The sequence below is a fragment of the Harpegnathos saltator genome, unplaced genomic scaffold (assembly GCF_003227715.2).
Source record: "Harpegnathos saltator strain DR-91 unplaced genomic scaffold, Hsal_v8.6 scaffold845, whole genome shotgun sequence".
Taxonomy (NCBI): Eukaryota; Metazoa; Arthropoda; class Insecta; order Hymenoptera; family Formicidae; genus Harpegnathos; species Harpegnathos saltator.
This window is the reverse complement of record NW_020230699.1, coordinates 857319-884802: the sequence shown is the minus strand read 5'-3', so window position 1 is coordinate 884802 and position 27484 is coordinate 857319. Positions and strand designations below refer to the sequence as shown.

The 27484-nt window shown below is 48.5% G+C and overlaps 1 protein-coding gene across 3 annotated transcripts in view; it reads right to left on the bottom strand.

Moving 5' to 3' along the window:
• The window catches only part of LOC105185585 (dipeptidase 1), a 135175-nt gene that overhangs the window by 91409 nt on the left and 16282 nt on the right, over positions 1-27484 (bottom strand). The window contains exon 1 of one of the 3 annotated variants that reach the window (XM_025307332.1): positions 313-331. The exons of the other annotated variants lie outside the window; for them this stretch is intronic. Coding sequence (XP_025163117.1) covers positions 313-315 — 3 coding nt within the window. The 5' untranslated portion in view covers positions 316-331. Of the gene's footprint in view, positions 1-312; positions 332-27484 lie in introns of those variants that run through there. 3 annotated transcript variants of the gene reach the window in all.

Genomic DNA, 27484 nt, shown 5'->3' with positions numbered 1-27484 from the left:
TATCTCTAAAATGCGGGCAAAATGTACAATAATGACACGCGTCAATTAATTATGCGAATCAACGTAATGCGCGACGATTCAATATTCCTTTAAAATCACGTTTGACTCGGTTGGGTAAACTCGCGTATTCGCGAACAATCCGTAATCAGATGATTATTTCGCGTGTAATTCCGACACGAAATTATGCCCGAGTATTTACGGTCTTAAACAGCAGTATATAACTGTCCTTTTTCATCGCGAATCAGTGCTATTTACGGCTACACGTGCAATGCATCACGCGATACATTGTGGGCGTTGAAATTGCGCGCTCACCATTTAGCATTGAAATCCACCGACGTCCGGCCAGGTTCACCGACGAAACCCGTCGCTGCGTCCCGAACTGCATCGCTTCGCATCCGGCACTGCGTAGCGTCCAGCAGCTTTCGTCGTGCTGCGACGTTGATTGCACTTTGCTTCACTCACACTTTCGCAGCGCGAATAATATCAATCTGTATTATGCGTAACGGCGTTTAATGAATATCCCAGCATGGCATCGGCGACGCGTTTCCGTTTATCTCGAGACGAAATCCACGAGTCCGTTTACGTAAAATGAAGGACTGGATCGAGTATGCGCGAATTCGTTTGGGAAATATCCATCGCGGTACGATACATTTTAGTATATACTTCGGGGCTGAGCGCGCGTACACACACACACACACACACACACACACATATACCACGCACAACGCACGCGGTACGATAAATTCCGACACTTCGGGAAACACAATCGCGAGTCAGGAATCGCGTGTAAAAAATCGCGTACGAAAGACCGCGGGGCCTTCGGCGAAATCGCGAACAAAAAGGACGGGGGGTATCCCCTTTTTGCCTGCCGAAAACCGGATTTCCCGTTCGTCGTGAATTTGCGATGCGCTGTACAGCGGCGCTCTAAACACACCAACGTCGCAAAGCGCGCGCGCGCAGAAAAAAAGAAATATAATTGTACACACCGCGAATTAAAGTCCTCGTAACGCAAAAGCGTTTAATCATCGCGATGCGAAGGTACACGCAGAAAATCGCATCAATTAGAGGCCGATTGCGCAAACCGCGGAATTTGTCGATGCGCTGCGACGATATCTTTGCAAAGATTTGACTATGCTGCGCAATATTTATATATATATCAAAACAGCGTGGGAGGCAATATTTTTGTGAGGATTACCCCGCTATAAGGTTACGCGATTTGGTTGTTTTAATGATGCTTCGAGCGTTATAACGCAACTGCGAGTTTAATTTAGCGAACGACTGTATGAACGTAAAAATCCAGTTACAATTATATAATTCGCCTTAATATTATAATATTATGATAAGCGAAATGTAATATTTTCTCGTTAAATGCGCGCGCGAATTTCTATATTCAGCTTCGAGATAGATTAACATTTTTTGCTACTGTCGTCGACGTATATTTATTAAATATACATTGAACAGAACGGAGAGACGCGTTCCGGACAATGCAACAAAAGGATTTTATCGATGGATTTTGTTGGACAACGTAACGTAAAATAGTGAACGCAGAATGCCACACAATGCGCTGTGCGCATTATAATCGTAAATCGTAACAATTTGTAAGGAGGAAAAATAGAGCCAGATACACATTGTCGTTTAGGACTGTAAATACATAATTGGATATTCCAATAATGAAGTTATCTATGAATTGCGATTACTTTTTCGATCCGGTTACATTGTTGAGATTACGCTGTGTGAATTATTGGGCTGATACACGATATTGGGAGAATTTTGATTTACATATTTTAAATTGCGCCATCATTTTCACAGTTTATGTGTGTTTATAGCAAACACACACATGTTTACGCACATGTACAGGCACATAGCATGAAGCTATTTATGAAAATTAAAGATAAAGAGAACATGTGTATGTTACGTAAATATTGCTCACATACATATCTTTCAACATATTTCGACACGTAAGCTTTTGGAGGTACATTTTAAAAAATTTGTTTCCCGCTGACCGTACAACCAAAGCTGTTTTTGCAGATTTTCATATTTGTCGCACGTTTTCATCCTTAGCAGGACTTTTCGCAGAAACATGTCCTGTGTTTACGGCCTTACGATATGCGCGCGCCTGTTCCACGTTTTATAACTGTGTGGGATATTTCTATTCGTCGCTAATGTTAATATGAGATTTCGCAAACAGCGGCGCGAGTAAAACACGGTTAAAGCGTAATGTCTAATAATCAGAAGTGCTCGCAATTCCTTCGGTTTACGCGACGCGTCATAAAAATATTTTCGCGTATTACTGCGGCAGCATAACGCTCGTCCGCGCGGTTTCACACGCCGGCTAAGCCACCGCGATAGTTTACACATTCACGTTCACGGCGGACACAATCTCCGGAACGTCGGTTAATCAGAACTTCATATTCCCGGGAATTCATTTTGCAATTCTGCCGCGTGCGTAAGCGTATGCGAGGTGACTGTTATTTCGTCCAAATTGCTGCCCGCCCGCGACATTTTCTACCGCATTGAAAATCCGCCTGCGCGTGCACGGCAATTCGTATTTACCTTCTCCGTCCCTTTCTTCTCGAAAAATCGCGTCGCGAAACACGCTAATACATATACCGACAGTCGAACAGCGTCAAAAAAATATACCGCGCGAATCGCAGATCTCCTCCTACGGAGGAGAGACATTTTGAGAGCGAATTCCTCGACGAGCGAAGAATGAGCGAAACGGTGCGCTACTTTCGCAGTTGTTCGCAGAAAATTCTCTCAAATTCATTCGCGAGAACTAACACAGTCGCGCGCGCGCGCGCGCGCGCGCGTATTTTGCAAGGGAAAATGAGAGAGGATCTCTCCCGACGTGCGAGGCGCAAACATTCCGAGGGAAGACCGTAGAAGACTAACAAATGTCGGCGGATCGGCGGTGTTTTTGCTTCGCGACTTTTCACGACAGCTTGGCCGGTAAATGCTTAATGGTAATAAATTACTTGCGCTACGCCACAGCTCTGCGGCCGCGCGTGAATTTCCTCTCTCCACGGGTAATATCCCGGACAAGGGTGCAGTCTCGCGGGAGGCGACGCCGAGAGTCGTAGCTACATATGTAACACGGCCAATGTCACGCGTGGGAATTCACGCGCGTTCCTGCGACTTGTTTCCTATCGAGAGTGTCCGCAAAGAATATCCCTTCCGCCGCGTGTTCCCGCGGGACGCTGGCCGTCCGTTCTCGTCGCGCTACCAGAAAGCCATATTTCTAGCGCGTCCGGAAGAGCACTTATCTCGCTCTCTCGCGCGGAGCTTCCCCCCCTTGATTTACTTCCTGTCGCGTTGACTTGCGAATTGGGAATGTGAAAAATTTCATCATTTCGACTCGGCACAGATACGCCGCGCCGGCCGGAGTGTCATTTCGCCACGGAAATTCGGGGATTTCTTCTCGCGCACAGATGAATCCATTCGCGCGCGCGCGCGCCGCTGGAAACGTGATAATTGGTGCAGCAGCGAGTCCGTCCGCTGCGAGCGACAGAGTCGTCGTTGCGAATTGATAGAACGAAGGCGCGGGGCGCCTTCTCCCGATCGGAGCGCGCCGGCGAAAATAATCCGGCCGAATATCAACGTTCGTTTTCACGTGTATTTCCTCATTTTGACCCGCTCACCGTCGGGAATACCGTGGGAAATTCGATCGCGTGACAACGCCATTACGTACGTGTGTACACGCTCTCTCTCTCTCGTGTACATAGTATCCTGCAGCGCGGGATAAAATGCGCATCATACATATGTAATACGAGCAGACGTGCGATGCATACGAACGAGGGGGCCGTCCTGTATATCACGGAATCTTTGCCAGTGCTGCGCGAGCGAAATCGCTACTCCTTCTCGCTATACTCCGGCTGCCTCGATTTTCGGAGAGCCAGCTCGCTAGCCGCCAGCGACTCTTGCAAACTTCGATTTCGCAGCCGGAGGAGCGAGAAGAAGAGCGGCAAAGGGGGAGGGGTAAGTAAGGTATTACGGTGGACAGGAAGAGTACTTGAACGCACTCCGCGCTCGTTTCGGGATAATTTCGCGCGGATGGCGGAGAGAAACGTGTCGTTCAACGTATTAGCACAAGCTGAGCTCTCCCCAGTGGGAACAGAGTCCCCCCCTGCCCCTCCCATCCTTGCAATAATATTTTTCTCTGTGTGCAAATTTATTCCGCGCGAGACGAGAGGTATGGCAACACTTTTTTGTCCACACGTGGACGTGAGACGGTCGTTGGCCTTTCTTCCTTGCCAACGGCAAGGACGACGCTCTTAGCGCGCGGTTCTCAGGAGAGAGTTTTATTTGGATATTTGACCGACGCAAATTTCAGCGGATGATAATATAACAAACGGCCCAAAGTGACGAGGAGGAGAAACGCACGTCGCGCGCGCAAGTGGACTGGAGACTCGGGACGCCGAGCGTAGACGCGTATTTTCGAGGAAGCTTAATTTTTAGCTCAATCGGCAGATCCCCGGCCGCTTTTATTCCCGCTGCGCGCGCGCCGTATCTCGAAAGTGCAGCGATCGTGAAAGCATTTAGCGGAGGCAGCGCGAACTTCAATCCCGCGACTCGCGCCCATCGAGTTTGCTCGGGTGGAAATTCTCGAAAGTTCACCGCCCCGAAAATATACTGTATTCCCGTGCGCTATCGCGAAAGTTAAAAATGAGCCTCAGCAGCTCGGCGCTCGTATCCCGCCCGGCGCGGCGCCGACGTCGCGCCGCCGCGCCGCGCCGCGCCGCAACTTTCGGCGTCGAGTGAAAAATGAAACAAGAAATCGCGCTCTCGGGAACTTCGATAACTTCGCGATTTATATTTTCGACGGCGGAAGAGCGCGCGTATGAGCCAAGTCGCTGGACCGAGAGGGGGATAAAGTTAATCGCGCTGCGAGCGCGCGTGTGACGGAGGGAGAAAGAGGGAGAAGGTGCGTGAGTACTTACGATGAAAATTCCAGCGTATAATTCGATTTCGCGCGGCGAAAATATGGGACCCCGTCGTCGGGGCCGTCTATCGCGCGGATGAGGGTGTGATGTACTTGACACAGGGTGTCGGGCTTAATGTCAATGTAACAATACGGTGTGCCGTGCGGTAGCTGCATCGCGAGACTACGTTATACCGTAACTTTGTCAAAGGGAGGCGTGTCGTAACCTTATCAGAGAGAAATTGCGGCAAACGCGAGTGATAATTCGATCGCAACTTGAGCGACTGCCACTGTACATATTATATACTTTGACAAGAAAAATCTCCGAAGAGAGTCAGCATCTTAGAAGAAAAAAAAGAGAACATTCGAAAACCACCCTCACTTAATTACCATAAATTTAATGCCAATAACGTATCTCAAATAGTATCACAAGTTGCAATTAGTATTATTTTTTTTATGTGTACTATGATCGCGTATTTATACGATGACAAATGAATATTTGTCCTAATGTCCAACTTAAGCCACTAGTTGTCTCTTTTTAATCTGAAATAAAAAGAAATAGATGAGTAGGTAGATAAATGTACGACTAATCTGAGAAAGTAGTGAAAGTGAGTAATGTTATCAGCGATATATAACGCTATTTAAACATTTTCAGCATTAAATTCATTTTGGGGTATTCATTTGCGATCGCATGGAGTACTTTCGTGAAAATTCGTTAGTAGGACGTGGTGGATAGGTTTTCGAAAGTTCATCCAGAGAGAAAATGTTGCTTCTCATACGTAAACACGAGAGCAATAAAATGTGTAAAATCACGCGTGCGTGAGTTATAAACGGCCGAACCGCGGTAATGCGCATCTAACGGCGGCGAAGTATCGTGAATTACGCTGGAACGTTCCCGTCCGCGGGAAAGTTGCCTTTAATGTTCAGTCACGTACGCGACTCGCGTCCTTGCGTACCTGCGTGGGATAACTCGCCGCGAGGTGATCCTCGCGGGGTAGATCGTAAATGCGAAGGGCTCTACGACTTGTGATATCTTGAGGAACACTCTCGCGGAGCTACGCGTGGAGGATTTGCTGCTCGTTCGTGGGGGCCGTTCGCTTCCGGTTGATGACCCGGCAGAGCCGTGGATACCTCGCGAGTGTATTTCCCGCTGAAGTTTCTTTCTCGCAGTGGCGATATCTCACCGATAACGATCTCCGATAGCCGTGTCCGCCAGTCCGGTTGAATTAAGTCGGCGGCGCTGGGTGCCTCAAGCGCGCGCGGCAAGCTCGTGAAAATGTAATTAGATCGCGGCGTAAAGCCTTCGTGCGCTGTTTACGAAGTGGAAGCCCGCGGAGAATTACACGGCGATCTAAGCTCGCGACAAAAGTTTACGGTGCAATGTTAGATTAATGTTAAATTTCGAGAGAGCGAGAGAGCGAGAGAGCGAGAGAGCGAGAGAGAGAGAGAGAGAGAGAGAGAGAGAGAAAGGGAGAGCTTTCGGATGTAATGTATCATGAATATTGCTCGGGAAATAAAATAGTATGTCTTCAAACACTTCGTTACTGAAATATAGCTGCCGCAATTTTAGTTGTAAAAACACATCTTATTCATTAAATCGTGTTTTTCAAGTAAATAATTATCGATAAGTGTTGTTATGGAGATACTGTTATAAAAATATATATTGTTATAAAAATTGTTCAAAATTTCTGCCACATCTGCGAACTGCCCGCAAGTGTAGGCATCCATAACGTCAATGATACGAATGATACGTTTTCTCAAACTGTTGCCAACATATATTTATTAAGACTTTTTTTACTTGTTTTTCAACATGGTACCCGTGCTGTAAGATACATTCTGTATATCTTGTCGCACGGCGCATCGAGTATACAATTCTTCATTATGATAATATCGGGGGGAAATGTAGACGATTTCGCGCGTGCAAATATTGCCAGGACGTAACTTATCAATTTATTCGGCGGGCATTTCAAATAATATCATTCGGCGCTCGTTGCCGGCAGAATCTCTGTTCGGCTCTGTTGTTTAACTTGCATGTTGATTTTATATCGCGACGTGTCACACCGTCGATATTTTATCGAAAACGTCAGGCGATACGCGAAAGCGACGCGCGTCGGCCGCTGTCCGGCGCAAATTAAGAATTATTTATGAAATTATGCCCATCGCGAAATAAAAGCCAGAATTACACGTGCGGCTCGTATTTACCCTCGATCGTAACGCGCATCGGCCGCTTTGTTTCCTGGGAAATTATACCGCACCCGCCGCACTATCCAAAACGCTCGACGCCTCGGCGGAAGCGCGAGCGATGTTTATGGTTTCCTATCCGGCGACCGCGATAGCCGTGCAATTACATTTACACCATCGGCGTAGGCTGCGTCGATTTTGTCGCCTGCCTGTTTCCGCGACGTCGCACACACACACACACACACACACACACACACACGAGCGATTCGTAATAACATCGGGTGATTCATGCGACTCGTACGACGAAACGATGTCAATTTCTGCGCGCAGTAACGACGATTCGCTCCGCTGAAGATCGCCTCGTTTGCGTCTCCGCCAAAGGAGAGAGAAAAGAAATGGGAGAAGCAGAGGGAGCACGAAAGAAATGTGGATCGCGGGGGAAATCGAGTCGCGTAGCCGCGTAATTTCGACGTCATGTTCCGTCGCTGTTAATTATTATTACCAACAAAGATTACACGCGCTACAGGGATAACCATACAGGGGATAACCCTCGGTTCGCCAGGAAGGGCGCACGCCGCTGGGTATACACGATCCATCAGGTCCCGGATGTAGGTTTTCGCGGGTACCTAGTTACGGAATAAATTAATGACCGCCGAATTTGCTGTTCCACGGTACATAGAGAGAGAGAGAGAGAGAAGGGGAGAGAGGGGGAGAGAGAGAGAGAGAGAGAGAGAGAGAGAGAGAACCCGTACACATAATCGCACCCTCCGATTCTGCGCGGAATATCGAGCGTGTTACGCTGAAATTCCGCACGAGAGGATACGCTGTCGTAACTTAAAATTAATTGACAAACGGCTGCGGAGATGAACGCGCGCGCGCGCTGAAGGCTCTCCTGCCTTTGTGTCACGCGAATTCGACGTTTGTTGCTGCACATGTCGCGCGCACAAAGCAACCGTCGAAGCTTACCGCACAATTCTATTTTCATTTCTATTTCTAGATCTCCTCTAATTGTATTTATCGTCGAGACCGAAGCGCGCTTATTCTCCCTCTCTCTCTCTCTCTCTCTCTCTCTCTTCTTTTTTCTCCATATCGACGATTAAAATGAACACATATTGCATTCTGCGACGGTGCGCGTGTATGTTTAACGTTTGTATAATCACCGCAGGTATTTGTACGGCCGAAACATTCTCTATACGTGGCCAACGGGACATTCCACCAGCCCGTTTTGCGCGGCTGTTATTATTTTGTTTGATTAGCTTAATTTGTGGCTGAGAATGCACCACGGTCCAGACGCGATAACGTTGCGGCTGTATATGGGGCTGCGTGCACCCCGGGCTCCTGCAGTGATGCAAGCGCGAGCAATGCACGGCGCGTGACCCATGCAGCGGCGGCGGCGGCGGCTGGCAATTGTGCGCGGTTATATTTATACGCGAGAGCCGTGCACACTAAAACAAAGAAGGCCGCACCGAAAATTACTAATGTCCCGCGCGAATTGTCGGCCAATTGTCGCTGATATATTATGCGGTGTATCACCGAGCGATAAGAATCAAATTAAAGCACGCTATCCTGCTTGTCATTCGCTCGCGCGCCGACCCCTGCTGGTTATTTTTAACCTGAATTTCGCGTAAACCTGCACATTAGCGCGCGCTCGTTACGTCTCAATTACTCGAGTGTTTTATCGCGGCCGATGTTCTCGCGCGCGATTTTCCACGGTGCGATCAATTGCCGACGACTTGCGAAAAGCGTTTAACCAGTCTCCAGATTCTTATTTTACTTATTAAATTGCTGCTTTATTCACAGCCTATTGCAAGTGAACAAATTCGTTGTTACGTAAAAAGACATTGGAAGTAATTTTTATTCAAAATTACAAACCGCTAATGTTCGATCGCTCGCTGTTAGACGACGACATTTTTCTCAAATTCCGAAACAACCTATATCGAATGTAAAAGTTCAGCAAACATGGTGTTGCGCGTTTTTTGCGCGATGCGACGAGCGTTTTTCAAAAGCGGCATTGTTAACGTTAACATCGCTTTGTACGCTTTGTACGGACGCGTTGCGCGCTTCTCGCTAAACTTGAAGGGTAGCTTTTTCGGCGCGGCCTCTGTGATCTTTAGAGCGGTAATTTCCAAAAGAAACAGGAAGATACCCCGTAATGACACAGAGGGCCGTTTCCGTTTCTCACGGGAAACGTGCGCCCAGGTGCGCGCGCCACGAGATGCTCACAGCCGATATACAGTCCGGCAACGGTACGTCCAAGTACCGCCGTTATTACTCGTTTATCGTCGCGCGTATAAGATAAGGGAGGGTGAGCGCACGCGCGCGCGAGATATGCCTCGTTTGCCCGGTGATTTGAGGGGATTGTTTCAGCCGGTGTAATTTCAAGAGTGTCTGGCCATGGGCGTCTTCTAATTCCGCTCAGATTAGAGCCGCGACGTCTCCAGCTGTGTGTTTTCCCCTCGTTTAATTCGCCCGGCAATTACAGTCACGCATTAAAAGCCACTCGTCTTTATCAGACGCACTTGCGTTTTCTCGCACTTGTTTACCGTGCTTCGTCAACGGACTGTATTCACTCCTTCTCTTCCCCTTTCTCTCTTTCTTCTCTTTCTTCTGCTTATTCTTCCATCGTGATTGATCAGGTATAAAGGATTTGGCGAAGCTTTTGTGAAGGATGTAGGAAAAGCGCATAGAGATTGCAAAGGATAAACAATTGATAGATGCTCACTTGTTATTACGTGTATATAATATTATGGTAAATATATAGAAAGGGGTACACAGCTCATCGGTATTTTCATTTTGAAATATGTTACAAAGGATGAAATTCTGAGGATGACTTCCCGATACAACTATACGGGGGTCGCTTATAGTTTCCGAGATATTTGATTTTAAAGTTTTGGAATTTTGATTATCCTGGAATTATACTTCAGATATCATAAACTTTATTTATTAGACGTTATTTGTAGTACAGTCCAAACATAGTGTACACATAGAAATATAGAAAACAGTACGTATAAGCGGGAGAGGGGCTCTGCCCCTCCTCAAAAAATCCTAACCTAACCTAACTTATTGCATCTTTATACATTATTGGGCGATGTTGAAAAGATCTCCTTAAAAGCCACAACTAATTATATGCAGATATTATAATAAGTTAAGTTGAGCTAGGTGATGATCTTAAGAGAACTTGTTCAACAACGTCCAAAAATATGGTATATAAAGATGCAATAAGTTAGGTTAGGTTAGGATTTATTCGGGGAGGGGGTGCGGCATAAAAACTGCTTGTCTACTTCAAATATACCTCAACGTACAATTAAAAAATTTTTAAGTCAAATATCTCAGAAACTATAAGCGACCCTCATATAATTGTATTAGGAAAAGTCACTCAGAATTTCATCCTTTATAACACATTTCAAAATGAAAAAAATCGGTCAGGTGTACCCTTTTCTATATATTTACCAATATTATACATACACACACACACACACAAAGATAATTTTATTCAAAATCGCGCGCCTTGCTGGCATATTTGAATCACGAGTACTTCGTATCGGCGCGATTGAAAACGTGCGAGCGATCGGATACAACGATGCTATCCGGCGTTTCCATTCGTTCGTAGGAAAATATCGTGACAGGCGATACAGCGAAAGAGTCTTTTTCCCCACGATTGAGTTGAGAAAACGATTGAATTATATTATTAATGCCTTTTCAATAATACAGAGAAGTCTGACCGCGGTCAGTGCGCGGTCAGACGATGCCGATGCACCCGATAATCCCTTCGCGCTTTTTTTATTTATACTTTCGATAATCCGACGCATACGTTTCCCAGAGCCGGACAATCAGCGACCCGCGTCTCGGAAACGGGCAAGGCGAGACTCTTCCGGGGCGGATCGTTGCGAATATCGGGGGAATTACAGCTCTCGTCGAGAGGGCGCGAGAGCGTCCCCATTTCGCGAGCTTACTTTTCGCGCTAGCCCGGGGGCGCCGCCCTCGCCATTTAAGACGACTTAATACCCATCAGGGGGTTTTCTCGCCCGGTGCACGGTGCACGGTGCTACGTGTTGAACATGCTTCCCCGCGCCATGCACGCTCGGCGGAAACGCGGAGGAAGCGCGCGCGTGTTGCTTCGCTGCGCGACGTCGCCCGTGAGCGACGAACGCGGATAAAATACGGTGCATCGGGATCATCATTTACCGTTAACAAAGCGCTCGACAAAATAATTTGCCGTAATCCAGGAGGAAAATATGTTGCAGGGCTATTTTTCGCCGTGATAGATACTGCCGCCGCCGCCGCCGTCGAGTAAATGCGCAGGACGTGGGGGCTGGCTTGCGCCGGGCGGAACTTTGCATCTAGGGCATCGAAACGTAATCTGGGACTTAATATAGAGAAATATTAGGCGACCTTCCCTCTCGTAATTGGCTACTTGGGATATACTTGCAATTGTACCGCGCTTACCGGCTTCTTTCTCGTCGGCCCGCGAGCCGAGGGAGAATGCATTATGCGCCGAGCGAAACAATTAGGGGATTGCGTTGAGCGAATAGTTCCGTCGAATAGTTCCGCAACTTGATTCAAGTAGCACGGTAAATTACCAAAGGATGAACGCGTTTATTAGAGGCGAAGCTGCAGGCTGAGCGAGACTGATTTGAAATGTCTAACGGATATTTATAGGGGAGTAATTTTTTTCCGTGTTCAATCCTAATATGCTACAGTTATATACGTGTAAAAGAGATGAGTTGCATCAGCTTTCGTTCAGTACCGTTTGTTTGATAGCTTGATAGCTCAACACAGACACATGTTTGTAGAATGTATAAATATTGTTTATACATATCGCGCGTATTATTGTGTAAGTAAATATATTGGTAAAGCGCGGAGAAGCATCGAAGCCATGTTTGACGGAGCAAACATTGCCGCTTCGTCAGATCCATTTCACGTCTCGCGAGATGCATGTTCGATTTCATGAGATCGTAGAAATTAATTTTCCGAGCACAATCCCGAGGAAAGAAATCGACTTCTCCCGGCCGGAAGGACTACGAGACGGCGGAGGGTGTTTTGATGAGCGGTCAGAATTGTTCCGGGGCGAAATGAAAGCATATCAGACTGTCGGGAACTACGATCGGACATCGGAAAGAGACTTTTTTTTCACGGCAGGATCGTTCGGCGGCAGAATTTTTCAGAAAATTTTACTCAGACGTCGGCACGCTCGTCGCACGTTCGAATAAACAACGGATCGATGCAACGCGCCTCCTCGAGCTTTGAATAGCACGGCTCTCGGCTATCTACAGTTTTTCCACAACGTTCCCCTTCACAAAACCCGCAAGCGAAGCGGCCGTTTATACCGCGCGATCAGCATTTCGCCATTTTGCCGAAATATCACGGATGCGTCAAAAAAGCCGTGTAGCACAGTGAAATGACGTTCATTTTGCGAGGATCGACGAGAACTTGATAGTCCCTGTGTTCATTACAACGCGCAATTTGAGCGAATGTCGCGCAGTGTTTTTCGCCAACAAATATTTATATCCAGCCTCTTCTCCTCCCGAGCATTGTTCGAGATTATTTACGAGCTCGTTACACGAAAAGCTCATCATTTGAAATTGAATTTTTCCTATCCTGCGATCTTCTGCAATTTTTCGAGATAATATTTTAAAGATACCTGCGCACCTTCACGTCGTTATAAATTTTACAAGATCGGGTGGCGCACGAATGATTTAACAGACTCTCACCGATATTAATTTAAACACAGCCGAAGAGCTATCTCTCTTTGTGAATAATTTATTTAGATGGCAATTGTTTATTGAACAAGGCAAATATTCGGGTATTAGTTGTATAATTGAACATTTGGATGATTATTTAAATAAACAGTGGCGCGTACCCCTTCTCGGAACGACAATAAATGGATATTTAACCGCCCAGTTGTTTAATAATTACCATGCGGGTATAATCCGACTAATCCGGGTAAAATGCAATTCTTGGGACAGAGGTTATTTGTTTACAACTCCGTTACGCCGAGCGAAAAATTCGCCCGCGCGGGAGCGCGCGGGATGCCCTCGTTGTCTTCGATATTTTGCCTGTTATTCGTATAGGTCAAAATCCCGCTCGGAATGAAAATCCGATCATTTTTGCGCACTTTGTACGGACCGTGGCTCAATGTTGACATATGCAAATACTCTCGCGAGGCTTTTCGCGCAGAGTCGTGCAAGTGTTCGTCGCCCGGCCGGCTGCTCATCGACGAATTAAGCCGCGCTTTCCCACACCCCCTCCCTCCTTGACTCTCCCTCACTTCAATCTTGCTCTTCGCGTGGTAATAAAATTTGGGAACTTTCTAATTATACGAGATTTAACGGGGAGCCAGGTGCTGTCGCATCTTCAGATCTCCCGGATGCCCTCGCGATTGTCATGAAAAGTTCTCGCTAATTAAATTTTTCGTGCAGCCTGCAGAATACTTCGCATTCATTTGCTCATCGCTGTTCGCGGCGACGTGTCAACAACGGCGCGCACAACGTCAGGCCGCTCATTCCGTGAAATCCGAGGAGTTCCAATATGCGCGCCACAGTCTCGACTTTCGTTCCAAGATGCTACCGGCTTCACGTTGTTGCTCTTAAATCACGATTGCCGCTTTGCACAGCGGAGCAGAACGAAGGAATGAAATTCCCTCCTCCTCCTCCTCCTCCTCCTCCTCCTCTCCACCGCCATACAAATTTCCCGTGAAATATTGATCGCGAATAATACAGGTTAATTAGCGATTACGTTGATACGATAAAAAATGGTTCTGGCGGGCCAGCCAGTTTTAAAGTTTCGCAGTTACACGCCCTATTAATCCCACGAAGTCAATATTATTAAGTATTAAAACTCCAAAGCCGCGAGCTCAGAGGAGTAAAAAGGGCGCAACCCGTGCCGGAATATTGCGTATAAAATTTTCAAGCCTACCCTCCTCCCGCTATCGCGTCTTTGAGCATCCCGACGTAGCGTAATTACCGCGTCGACAGCGAAAGAAGCTTTAATCAGTTGCGGAAACGTAGTCCGCGGAAATATTAAAATAATCGTCAAACATCCCCCGACCGGACCGCGGCGTAGCCGCGTCCGTTTCATCGACGTAGCAAAAAGCGAAACATTTTCGTTTCCGGTTTGCGCCCGGAGCTCGTTTCCCTCTCTCGTACTTGTCGGGAAAAGGGACCGGAAAAAATTTCCCGCTTTTTGCATCCGTCGCGAACCTCGTATCGCTCACTCACTCTCTCTTCTTCCCTGCCTCTCTCTCTCTCTCTCTCTCTCTCTCTCTCCCTCTTCCATTCTCTTTTTCTCTCTGTCGTACGTGCGCGCGCAGCTGTTATTTTTCATTATGTCAAGGAGTTTCCACTCGCCGTGGTGCAACGGTCTCGTTTGAGAAAATACATCTTTTTTCCGGACGGCGAAATTGATCGTGTACACCGGCGCGTTCCATAAAATCTCACCAAAAACTGTCGCGGCTGCGTACGGCACTCGGCCGCGATAAGTCGCGGTGTAAAAAGTCAATTTAGCGTGACACGTAGGAGCGAGCGGCCGGACGGAGCGTGTAACGGGGGCGGGGGGGGGGCGGGGTGGGGCTCGACAATTTCTTCGATCGATTTCGCATCGATTCTGCCGCAAGCTCCGTTAGCTCCGGCGAATCATTTCCCCGACGTTTCCGCATAAATAATTGCACTGCGATTTTTCTGCCCGGAAGATGCGCGACCGTGCTCGCGAAATGAGCTTGAGTAATTTCAAGTAGCCGTGCGCGCACGGAAATGTATACGGGATTATCGTCGAAGGCTCGGAACGGAATTATGTTCGCTCGCGCGGCGAGTGCTCGGCGACCAAATTCCGCTAGTTAAACACGGAATACAATGATATTGTTTCCTGCTTCTGTTCTCTCTCCCTCTCTCTCTCTCTCTTTCTCGCGTTTATTTCTCTTCCCCTTCCACTTTTCTTTTCTCTTTCTTTCTTCGGGGCGCGAGCTAGAACAATGGTGAGCACTGAGGACGAAGCAATTTTTACGGTGGACGTCTCGAGCCGTTGCGGAGCGAGAGAGGAATTTAATAAAGCGACTGGTAATCACGCTTAAGTAAATAAATCCCGGTGATGAGGGAGTGTAAAAATCGCTGCGCCGGATACGCTCGTTCAGGTAAATAAGTGCCGGAACAACAAAGGCCCGACTGCTCGTTCGCTTGTAATTTCATTAATTCAAGCCGATATCCTCCTCTCCCTTCGTCCCTCCCCTCTGCTCTGCGCGCGCGTTTCTCTCGTTGCGAAAATTTACAAACTGAGAAGTAACTCCGCCCCGTCTTGTCTGCTTCTTTCTCGTCTCGCGATAATTCCCTTCCGGTTTTATGTTTCTCGTTTCGCTCGCCCTCTGATTGGTCGCGCGACGTTTAAATTTATAGACGGCGTTCGACGATGGAGTTGGAGGAATTACTCGGGCTACGTACTTTCCCTCGTTGCTCATAATACTCGGAAGGAGAAAGGGGGAACGAAAGATGGAGATACGGGTATAGAGTGAAAGAGAGAGAGGGAGAGAGAGAGAGAGAGAGAGAGAGAGAGAGAGAGAGAGAGAGAGAGAGAGAGAGAGAGAGAGAGATAGAGAGAAAGGGGGAGGAATCCGACAGAGTTACATCGTATCCTAATTTTCGTAATTCCGCCGAGCTTGAAACATTGGAACATTCTGCTTAATTATAATTCGTTGTAAGTAGGAGGACTCACGTTGGTAGAACCCGCATTCAACCCAGACGTTTGCTTCTACATGTTATGAATAGAAATGAGGGATAAATAATAAAGAATTCCTTTACGACTCGCGTTGGTCACACAAATTTGCTACGGTAAATTAAATTAAATTAGCTCGCGAAAGTAGGCACAGATAGGGCGTTCCCATCCGTGCAATGAAGTAAACAAACAAAAGTTGCATCGCTTTATAAACTCACACGGTCGAAGCATCGTGAGCGGGAACGTAAAAGTGAGAACAAGCTCATGAAAATCGAGTCGTGATTCTAATTCATCCTTAAGCCGCGGCACAACAGAAAAGAATTATATTCTCCATGCAACTCGCTCGAATTAAAATCGAAATCGTGCTCCTCATTGCAAATTAATCGTATGTTTACCCTCAGATTGAGAGAGAGCCGATCGACGTTTCGATTTACCGTGAAATCAAATGAGAATTGCCCTCTCCGTTGGGCAAGACAGATACGTTGCGAAAGTTTACATAAAAAATTACAAACAACCCTCCAGGATTGCGCAGCTAATCACAATTCAACACATTGACGCCGAACTCTTCTCGCTTACGTTTACGCGACGAAGATGCGTCGATATAAAATATATCCAATCGGCGCGCGCGGAATGCGCGCAGCTAAAGTACATCTGTGCGATGTTAAATTCATCAAATTATTTCCTCGATCTCGTCAAATCGCGTTATATAGTCGTGGCATTCAAGCTGCCGAATGCCGAACGAACGAAGTGATCCCAACGAACGCTTCATGCTTCTTACCTTTCACTTTTTTCGTTTCTCTCTTTCGCGCAAACGGGGAAACCGCAAAGTCAATCGCTCGGCGCCGCTGAAGAACTCCTCCTCTTTCTCTCTCTCTCTCTCTCTGTCTCCCTATCTTTTCAAGTTACGATATGCAGTTCAAGACGGTCTTCGAGAAACCGCGATCGATGGTGGATTTGGGTACATTACGCGGAAGCGAAGGAAAGGCATTTCCGCGCTAGTTGATGGCCAGAGGGGCATGAACAACGGTCGGCAGAGTAAATGCACTCGAATATTTAAGAGCCGTGCAGAATGCAGCTTCGAAGCGCCGGTTACCCACGTCATGCCCCTCCCCCCCTTCCCCGCCTTCTCTCTTGCGCGCTTCCTCTCTCTCTCTCTCTCTCTCTCGCTCTCGCTCCATCCCTCAATTTTCTTTCCTCCTTTCTCCGCGAGCAGATTAGCATTAATTGCGGCGAAGCCACCACGAACGAGGAAAAATGCGAAGTGGCCCTTTGGCCACTTTGGCCCGCAGTCTCGCGAGACTGTCGTGTGTTTTCGTTAAAATGCATTATATTAGAATTTGCATCACTTTAGCTTGATGCGCCGCTAACTTTAAAATCCGCGAGCGTTCACAGAGGCAGCCGCCGTAATTTTTGCGGCTCATCCCCGTCGTCGCCGTTATTAAATGCATTCTACGCTACGCGGGAAACATTTTTAGATTTCTATCCGGCGTGTATTTAAAGCCGCGGCGGGCCCCTCGCGTGAATTCTTTCCCTCTCCCTTTCCCTCCCGCTCCCCCTTTCATCCCCGTTCTCCCGCGGTGATTCTCGCTCGCGCACGTGCTCGCACGGGTAAACGAACGAAATTTTGCGCTCGACGATATTAAGAAGCGGCGCGCCGCTCGGCCGCGCCGCTTCTTGTTCCGCTGCAATTTCGATGAAAAACAAGAAGTGTACTTCCAACGGATTAAACGGGGGAGTATCTGCGTTTGCACAGACGATCCTTTGTTAGGCGTTTATGGCGACGAAGTTTCTCGCAATTACACTCGGAATAATCGGTGCCGCCGCAAACTGCTTAAATATACGGCGGCCGTTCGTACAACGTTATAACCGTTTAACTTCAAACGTCGCGGAGTATCGTTCCTCTGCGGAACAAATTACTAGACATCGCTACCTCTTTTCGCGCGGTCTTTCCCCTTCTCTTTCTCCTCCTCCTCCGTTTCCCTCTCTCCCGCTTTGTTTCCTCTCTTGTTTTTTCGAGAATCCCACTTTGTCGCTCCCGCGGACAGAAATGTGTCAAAAGGGGAGATACGCGCGGCGCACGAGAGTGCGCGCAGTAAATGTAAAATTATATAAATATCCACATTTAATTCCATCCCGCGCGGAAGCTAATTCTTCGCGGCAGAGCGAATACGTTTTTCCAGATAAAATTTATAACAAAACACACGAGCGATACACGACGTCTCTCATTTTAAAGTCACATTCGAGCCGGACGTGTTCCGTCGCGCTTATAATTTAATTAGCGAATCTTTAGCGCGCGTAATGCACGCACGTTGCGAAACAGCCGCGCGGTGTGTACCGCGACGGATTGAAAAGTGCGTTGGGAGAGGGGGAGAGAGAGAGAGAGAGAGAGAGAGAGAGAGAGAGAACCGTGCTTGAGGATCGGTGCGCGCTTTGTTCTCAGCGCGATGACGCTCCGCCTGCGCGCGCCGGAGGGGAGGAAAGAGAGAGCGCGTTTAAACACCCGCTCAAACAAGCGCCGTCGTTGCCCGAGGGAGTGCGACAGCGGCGGGGGGAGGGGGGAGCGGCGGCGGCGGCGGCGGGGTTACCGGCCGGCCGGCGCGCGATGCTCTCGCCGACGACTTGAATAACATAAAAATGTTAAATGGAAGCGGTTCAGTTTACACACAGTGGCGAGGGCAGGCGTCTGTATTTGCCCGCCATTGAAATTCCCCGCAATTACACGGGATTACTCTCGTTCTTCCGCGCGCGCGTGCGAACTTCTCTCCTCGGTCCCGGCTAAGAAGCACACCGCCGCCGCCGCCGCTTTTAATATCGGTCCCATGCCATTTCTTTCCTGCATTTACCGCTTGGAATTTGCACAAGACGTGACTCGCGCCAGCGCGCCGCGCAAAGTCGGACGGCGAGGGCTGCGGCGGGGGTTTTGCGTGTCTTAACACCTGGTTACGCTTCGACCGACCGCTTAATTCACCGGCTTCGATCTCGTGTACGTAGCACACGACGCGGGAAGACGTAAGAAGCGAGACAAATTGCGCCGGCTGTTTATGTGTTTCGGGGATGTATCTGCGAAGTAATTATACTTCGGGCTGTCACACGAGGTAGACGATAGCCGGCGAGTTGGGAAGCGCATCGAATATTGAAACGGACGCGGCGATTCCTCGTCGTGGAGTAACAACGATTGATAGTCGTTGTTCTCCATTGAGCTTCCGTTACTTCTTCGACGGGAACTTTCGACGCGGCTGCGGGCTCCCGATGAGTTTTCACTACAAGGCGCAGCGTCAACAGCTAAGGAACTGAACATTCGCGACGTCGCGGGCAACAAGGAGAGTTCACAATATCGATAAGTGCGACGCGGCCCGTTCGCGCCGCACGCGAACGAGAGCGGAGGAGCGCAATATCGGATTTCGCGCAACAAAGAAACCCGGGGGAAGTTCCGAGCGTTACACAGCGTGGCTGTGAAAATACGCGCTGCGACGAAGCCCGAGCGGGTTCTTTCCCGGTGAAATTTCGCGCCGTCGGGAATTAAAAAGGCGAACGCGCGTGCGGTGTATCCAGGGCGATGTAACGAGTCTCTCAACAAATCCGTGTGACCGGCGAAGACGTGCAATTTCTTCCCCCTCGTCGGCGATGTAATTAATTCGTCCTGCGGTTTCCCTTTTCTCTCTCTCTCTCTCTCTCTCTCTCTCTTTTTTTCGTGGTTTTTCCTCCACCGCTGGCCTTTTCCTTTTCGGCCGAGGGCCGACCAGTTGATCGACGCGGCTGCGGTTGTGTAAGGGTGGTCGAATTGACGCTCGGAGGACGCGCACGTTCTCTGTTCTCGCGCGTCATTGAGATGGTCTCCAATTAAGTGGAGCTCGCGCCGCCGTCTCCGCGTTTGCAGTCTCCGTGTGCTTTTTCGGCGTGTTTAACCGCCGTGTGTATCGCGCGGTGAGAGGGAATATTATATCGCGCGACGGAGACTCGCCCGCCCGCTCGTGAAAGCGCCGCTTTTTCATCAGGGGATTATTATCAACTCGCTCGCCGCGGACATAAATTTCACCTTCGTTCCTTTAATTACCAGCCGCTCCTCGGCAAATTTCGTGCTCTCGCGCGCTCGCTTTTTACCCGACGCCGCGAGAGGATACGGACGCCTCGCGCGCGGGGCGCGGGGGACGGACATCCCGCTCTGTACGCGATTTCGTAAGTTCGCGCCGTTAATTGCGAAAGCTCGCAGGGAGGCACGTTCGACTAATCTGCGCTAGCTGTGAGCGTAAGACGATCGGTTTATCCTACGAAATTGGCGCCGAACGGTTCCATGTATCTTCCAGGCGCGGACGCTTTCCTCCTCCCGTTGCGTTTCGCCGACCAAAGCGATCGGCAAAAATCTGCCTCTCGGAGCGTTCTCTCCTCCTCGAATTCGCAAACTCGAGCTCCTTTATTTCTCATGCTGTGGAATCTAGTTAGCAACGAGGAACACGTTCCCTCGAATCTTTTACTCGTCTTTTCGAATAAGGACGAGAGAAGGGGAGACAGGGAAGGAGAAGGGAAGGAAGGGGGAGGACGTTTTAGCAAACTATTAATCAAACTTACCACACTTTTCTTCCTCGCTGGGGACAACAATGACTGAGGAATTCTCTGAAATCACGAGGGAGAGCCTCGACATTTTTTGGCCCCGCATTATCCTCCGCGAGTGCTTCCGCTCGGTGTCAATTGTCCGTATCGAATCGTCCTCGAGAGACGGCGGAATTACTTTGGAATTATTTAATAACCGTTTGCTCGCAGAGTACATTCCCACTAGCGTGCAATATTTGTTCTCGGTTTCAATAAGCAATCACACAGTCGTCATCGGTCCTTCGAGTTGGACGGAATTCGCGGGTTTAATGCGGAATCAAAAACTCGACTCGAGAGAGGTCTTTCACTATTCAGCGCCGGGAACGAAGAGCGATCGAAGCACCGAAAAACGCGTTCGATCGAGACGATCGGTGAGACCTACACCTACACACACACACACACACACACGCGCGCGCGTGCGCGAGGGAGAGAACGTTCGCCTCATACGTCATTGAAATTCCTCGCAATTACGCGAAACATACGGCCGGGAGAGCATTAGCAATGGTGCAATGGACGATTTCTTCGGCATTTGAGTGCGTGGGAGCCGATGTAATGTGGGTCGTTCTTGCCATCTGGGAATCTCGTTGAAATCCCACGGCGCTGATTTCCTTCATTGGTTACCGCTTTGAATTTAGAGTGCCTGCTCATCGCGCGGCTGTTTTTAACGCGACCGCCCACCCCTCCTTCTCTCCCCCCCCCGCCGCCAAGCTGCGGCCGTCAGAATTTCGGGTTCTGCCCGCGATTGTAAATTAACCCCCGCAAGGCGCGCATCTCGGCGCGCGAACATCGCGAGCTCGTTCTTCGGATCTGTACTCGCTCGCCTTCGAGAAACTCCGAAACTCTCCTTGCCGCTCCTTGACCATGGGCGGTTTATTTTTATCGCGTCGGCGGAAGGAAATAATATACTTAAAGTTGGCGAATCCGTTTATGATCTACTTTAACTTCTCCTCCCTCCCGGATTGATGGCTTGTACGCTCGGAGCACCCGGCCGAACGCCGAATAGACGAAACGCGTTTCATGTTTCTAGCGAGTGAAATCTCCAATACGAATTGCCGAGCTGCGAAAATGCTGTCAACTCTTCTCGCCAGGTATGAGCTATGCACAATTGATGACGACAGCGAGTTGTTCAAGCCAACCGTTGTAGGCTCGATAAGTATCGCTCGTAAGTATGCTCGACTAGCGATAATCGACACAGCAAAATGCTGCGCCTCAATTTGTAAATATATTACGGATATGTGTAAGAATCGACAATATATCGCGCGTCCCCCTCGCTCTTCTCTTTTTACATAAATTACATAAATTTTTACATAAAATAGGCGGGCCAAGTCGTTGAACATTCGCAGACGTATCCGCCTTACGTTATCCGTATTGTTTCGCCGAAGGGCGAAAAGCGTATTAAAACAGACAATGCGACACGATGAATACACACGACGCGAATCCGCGCTGTACTCGGCGAGCGTAAAACATTGACGGTAAAATGTTGGTAGCCGTTATTCGTTACGTGGACACAGCGCGGCATTATTTCGCGGTGGAGCGAGCGCGCGCGGTAATAAAGTTGCAAAATAATAACCGTAACGTTATCAGCGAAATTTGCGTGTGCATCAAAGACAAATTGCGCTGATATTATCGTTCGAAATATCGCGTGTAACTACGACATATTACAAGTTCCATCGGCTATGTAATCGCGTTCGATACGCACTATGGACGGATGCGAAATGGGAGCAGGAGGAGTAGGAGTAGCAGGGGGAGGGGGAGGAGGGTAGCCGGCTTTGGAGCGGATAGGGTAGAATCTATTAATTAACAAATGCGTACTTAGCGCTTGCCCGCCGCGCAGACACGCCGCGATAATATTTCGCCGATTGTTTGCGCTTCGGTAAAGCGATTTTTCGCGTGCCGCTGACGTAATGAGATTTCCTTTAATTTTCCGCGCCGGCGAACAGCGTAGTTATCGTACAGCTGAAACGAAGTCAATAATTACCACTAATAATCGTCGAAACGCCACAATTACGCGCTAAATAACGGAGCTAAATAACGAACATTCCCAAACCTCGGGACAATCTGCTCGAAAGGAAGAGGGGGGGAGGGGGGAGGGGCGGGGGAGCTCTTTCACATTCTCATCCGTAAGAAACTCGGAGCGTGCATTGTCCGCGGATGATTTTCGATCAATTTCTCAAGCCACCCCCCACGTTATCATCTCTTGTGAGAGAGGCAGTGCAAAAATCTGGAGGTCTAGCAGAGCTGTCGGACACTCTGTCGAGCAGTGAAAGGTTAATCCGACCAAGAATACGCGAGAATAACTAAAGACCTCAAGTGCGCATCGCCCAAGTCTATTTTTACCCTCGCCATTCGATGAATTATTTATAACTTAATATCAAAGGGATATTATATTATTTATGTACGCTTTCGCATCGGGGCGGATTACCTCTCAGGTCAGGCCAGGTCAGGTCGGGTCAAGTCCATTAATCGAGCCATTTATTTTCAAAGTGTTGTACAAGTGCGGACTTAAAACTGCCGCTAAAATCGATACACCGCGTCAGTTTCACGTCCCCGCTGCAATTTATAAGGTCTCGGGGCTGAACTTACGGTTCCGCCACAATAAGCCGCTTAATCGATACAAGTACCCGAGGGAGAGAGAGAGAGGGAGAGAGAGAGAGAGAGAGGGAGGGCGCATATATTAGAGGTAACACGCGTATAGAACAAAATAAAACAGATTGATTCGGGATCCGCGCTTAATCTCCCCAAAAACCAATCGTCGAGCACGCCCCGGTTTTAACAACGATTGAAATGCATTGCGCGTTTAGTCACGGAAGTACAGCGCGTTCATTATTCAGCGTTTCCGTGAAATACGGCCAAACTGTTTTTCGGCTTTCGCGTTACGCTCGAAAAAGTGGACTTACTCGGCTCTCTCGGTAGCCGCGCCGCCGCCGTCGCCGTCGCCGTCCAGGGGCTCTCGCTCTTTTTGCCAGTATCGCCCATGTCCAACGGATCTGTCCACGAGGAAAGGCACGCGACAAAATCTGACGTAAAATCGATACAGGGCCAGCTCTTGTTAACCGTCTCGCGGACGTTAAGAGAGCGGACGATAACAATGAGCTGTGCGAAGATATTGCGTCACACGACAGGCGATACTTTGCACGAGCCTCGTAATTGCGGGGCATTTCGAATCGCGAACAAAAGCTTCGCCGGTGTAAACTCGGATACCCACGGTGAAATTGCGATATCGTATAGAAACAGAGAGGGAAAGATAGAGAAAGAGAGACAGAGAGAGAGAGAGAGAGAGAGAGAGAGGGAAGTAGTTGGAATGGAGTGTGAAAGAATCGTGGAAAAGGACGGAAGAGAAGAGTATAAAGCGCTCGTGGTAAGCGAGCGAGCGGAAGCGAGAAAAAAGAAAGTGAAAAATAAAACACGCTGGCGCAAAGAAAAGAAACAACATATGATAGAAACGAAAAATTGTATAGTTAGAAGCGGATGAATGAAGCCGAGGAAAGTGATACAAAACGAAGATGAAGAGGACATGGGTGGGAAACGAAAGAAAAAAAAAACGTGGAAATGGAAAGAGAGGCGGATAGACAGATGGAGAAATAAAAATGTATAAATAGCAAAAATAAAAATCAAATGGAAATGGGGTTGGGAGGGAAGGCGAAAAATTAAGCAAAATTGTAGGTAAGAAACAACTGATGAAATCGGGGAGTGCACAGGGCCGGGCGAAGGAGAAGCAGGGAGCAAGAGGGAGGGGACTGCACGATTAGAAATTTGCAGGGAGAGAAAGCGCGCGGGAGAGAAAAGAGGGAGCAGGTGGAAGAAGGAGGAGAGGGAGGGGCGAGATGAAGGGGAGTTACGTGCTCGACGAGGATGGTTGTTTGTTGTTTTATTTCTGGTAAGAGGTAGAGAGATGCGATGCGGGGTAGGAGGAAATCAGAAAAGAATGCGAACGAGAGAGCGCAGCGTCGGTTGGTGTAAGAAATAGCAGATAAGACGGGGGCGAGTAATACAAAGGTTGAGGGTGGAAGGGAGGGAGAGAGAGAGAGAGAGAGAGAGAGAGAGAATGGGAAAGACGAAGAGGTGCGACGAGAAGTGGAATGCATAACGCAGAAAAGGAGAAAGAGAGAAAGAGTAAAAGTGATAGGAGGGTGGAGAATGAGAGCTAGAAGAATCACGTGCTCGACGATCTCACTTGTCGGTTTTATATTATAGAAAATGAGAGGGAGCAGCGCAGGCGGGGGCGAGTGGCGGGAAAAAGAGAGAAAAATCACATGCTCGACGAATGTGCTTGCCGGCTTTACGCTCGGCTTGAAATCCGACTGCGAATTCAGACGAACGGCTCGCGATGGATATGGGAAGGAGGGGCAACGGGGGGGGGGGGAAATCTCATATCGTGTGAATATTTTGTGAAATGAAAATGCGGGAGTTAAATCGATAAGCGAAGGAACGGGCTGCCCGCCGCCGGCCGACAGAACTACGTGTCGGGTTTATTGAATGCTGTACTTCTTTCCCGATTACTACCGTTCTCCTTGCGCGAGATATTTCGCTAACTCGGCTGCTGCGTTCGCGCACGTACGCCGGCCGTGTTACGATCAATCCGCAGGATGTACCGCTAGACGTACCCTCCTTTACCCCTCCCTCCCTCAACGTGCATGGATACTAGAAGGGAAAAAAAGATCTGTGGAAAGCAGTCGCTCGAAATATGGCGCTGTCTGCGTGCGGATTCATTCGATTTCCTTCACGACAACTTGTCGATTGCAATTTCAGCAGGGAAATATTTTTCAACTTGGAAATTATTGCCAAATTAACCGACGTTTCATTGATTAGTAAAACTCAACCGTAGATTTGCCGTGTGGACGACCGAGAGACACACTTTACATTTCCACTGAGTGATTGAAGATTTTCCCCTCGAAATAAATTCACTAATGCGGCTCTGTCCGCCGTTTATCGTCCATTCGACGCTGTTACACGCGCGGTCGGGTCTTAAAAACGCACATAAACGAATACATATAATCACACAGCGTCATTTGCATTTCATATGCATGCATACGATGCGTGCAGCTGCACGTTAGTGCGTATTTAAATGAGCCGGCATGCCTAGCGGATTACGTAATAAACAGACACACAATGTAGCCAGCTAACTAGCATAATAGTGTCCGAGGAACATCGCGTGGACATTCTAGATATTTGAACAATGGCACATCTCGGGGACATTCTGTAAACGTTTGGAACACTTAGGTACACAATGGCATGCCTAAGGCGTTTCCTGAAGATATCCGCAAGCTGGACAGCTTGCGCGGTTAAGATACGTTGTCGGGGCCATTGCCAGCATGTGCATTAACGTCGCATCGTTACGCGATATTAATGATAACGCTTGGATTTCCTCATCCCGGTATCTTGGGAAATACATCTTCGAAAATACGCGACGCGAGACGCGACGCGACGCGACGTCCGTTGCGCGCGAGTAATTCTTGTTTGCCGAAAGGAAATTCAATATTCGATGATTTTACCATAATAGCGCGCAATATGTTGAACGTTCGAAACGTAAAGCACAAATAAATGTCGCAGTGTAAATATGGCAGATTAAAATGTAGAAAGAAAATACGGAAAAATCGGCACAGAGGGGCCGAAATGCAGAATTCGCATAAAAATTACCGTTCAGAGATCTGGATGCAGCAATTGCGGGGAGGGCAGGTTAAAATAAGCTGGAGCGAGAATAAGAGCTCGCGGAAGTACGTGAAATTTTTATTATTATCAATTTTGTTAATTCAGAAGCTGACTGCAAGAGAGATAGATAAATAGAGGGAGACATGAAGAATTTTGTCGATATTCATTCATTGTATATTTTGTTCACGTATGGAAAATCTAAAAGACCGTATTTTAAACAATAATGCAGAGAGAGAGAGAGAGAGAGAGAGAGAGAGATAGAGAGAGAGAGAGATAAAAGAGGAAGCAAACGGAAAAAAGTAGTAGACAAAGTATCACTCGTCACAAGTGAGAGGTCCGCGACACGTTCATTTGTGATTAACGTAACGATTATAAAAATTGTAGATTTTTTATACGCGCGAGGGAAATGTATATTGCTTCCCTTGTAAAACAAAAGAAAAAACAGTTTTCGGAAGAGCAATGTGTGTAGTCAGTTCAGTTAACCAAACACCCGATGATCGTGCGGTCACTGATGAATCCATCAGACTTTGGATATGGAATCCATAAACGACGATCGCGACGAGATCACAGCTGAATCGACGAGTTGTGCCGTTCGGCAAACGCGGAGCGCATTTCGTTACCCATCGGGGCAAGAAATCGGACACGCTTTACTCGCGCATCGGGCCGAGAGATTGTGAAATCCCGCGAGCGCGTACATCGCGGCGCATTTCGAGAATAGAAAGACGCCCCCGTGAAAGCGGCGTGTGCGATATAAAAGCGCTTTGAAACGCTTCGAGTGCATCGGAAATTTATAAGGGACGAGAGACGTCCGCGCGAGGCCGCCTCCTCCTCGCTCCTTCGCTCTCTCCGAAGGCGCCGACGAATTGTCCTATCCGTCGTAGCGAATTTATTACTTTCGCATAGCTCCGTTATCTTGGCGGCTCGGTAAATATTCCCGTCCGTCGGAATTTCATTGCGTCGCGCAAATCGCGATAGATCGCACTCTCGGGGACGAGCGGCGAGCGAGCGAGAGAGTGAGAGTGAGAGTGAGAGAGTGAGAGAGAGAGAGAGAGAGAGAGAGAGAGAGAGAGAGCGAGAGAGAGAGAGAGAGCGATTTATGAGCGTCGGCTCAGACGACGTTGACGAAATGTCTGTTATAGCGGAGTAACGCGTGCCGGCTGTCGACAGATCGTAAATCAGCGATGTGGCGTTGCGTGCGCGAGTTTTCCCGCGACGGCGACGACGCCGACGCCGCGACCCGGCCGGCGCGACGTGCACTTATCGATTAATATTTAAAGCCGCTATCGGGAATTCATAAATTATTCCATGAGCGATCGCGGAGCGTATCGATCTGTTTTGCCGGATTCCGCCAGATGCATCTCGTACACGCCACTTGAGAACAGCCGAGCGCAGAGAACGGTTAATTCTTCGGCGAGAAGACGCCGGGTTGTATTTCACGTCGAGATGTAA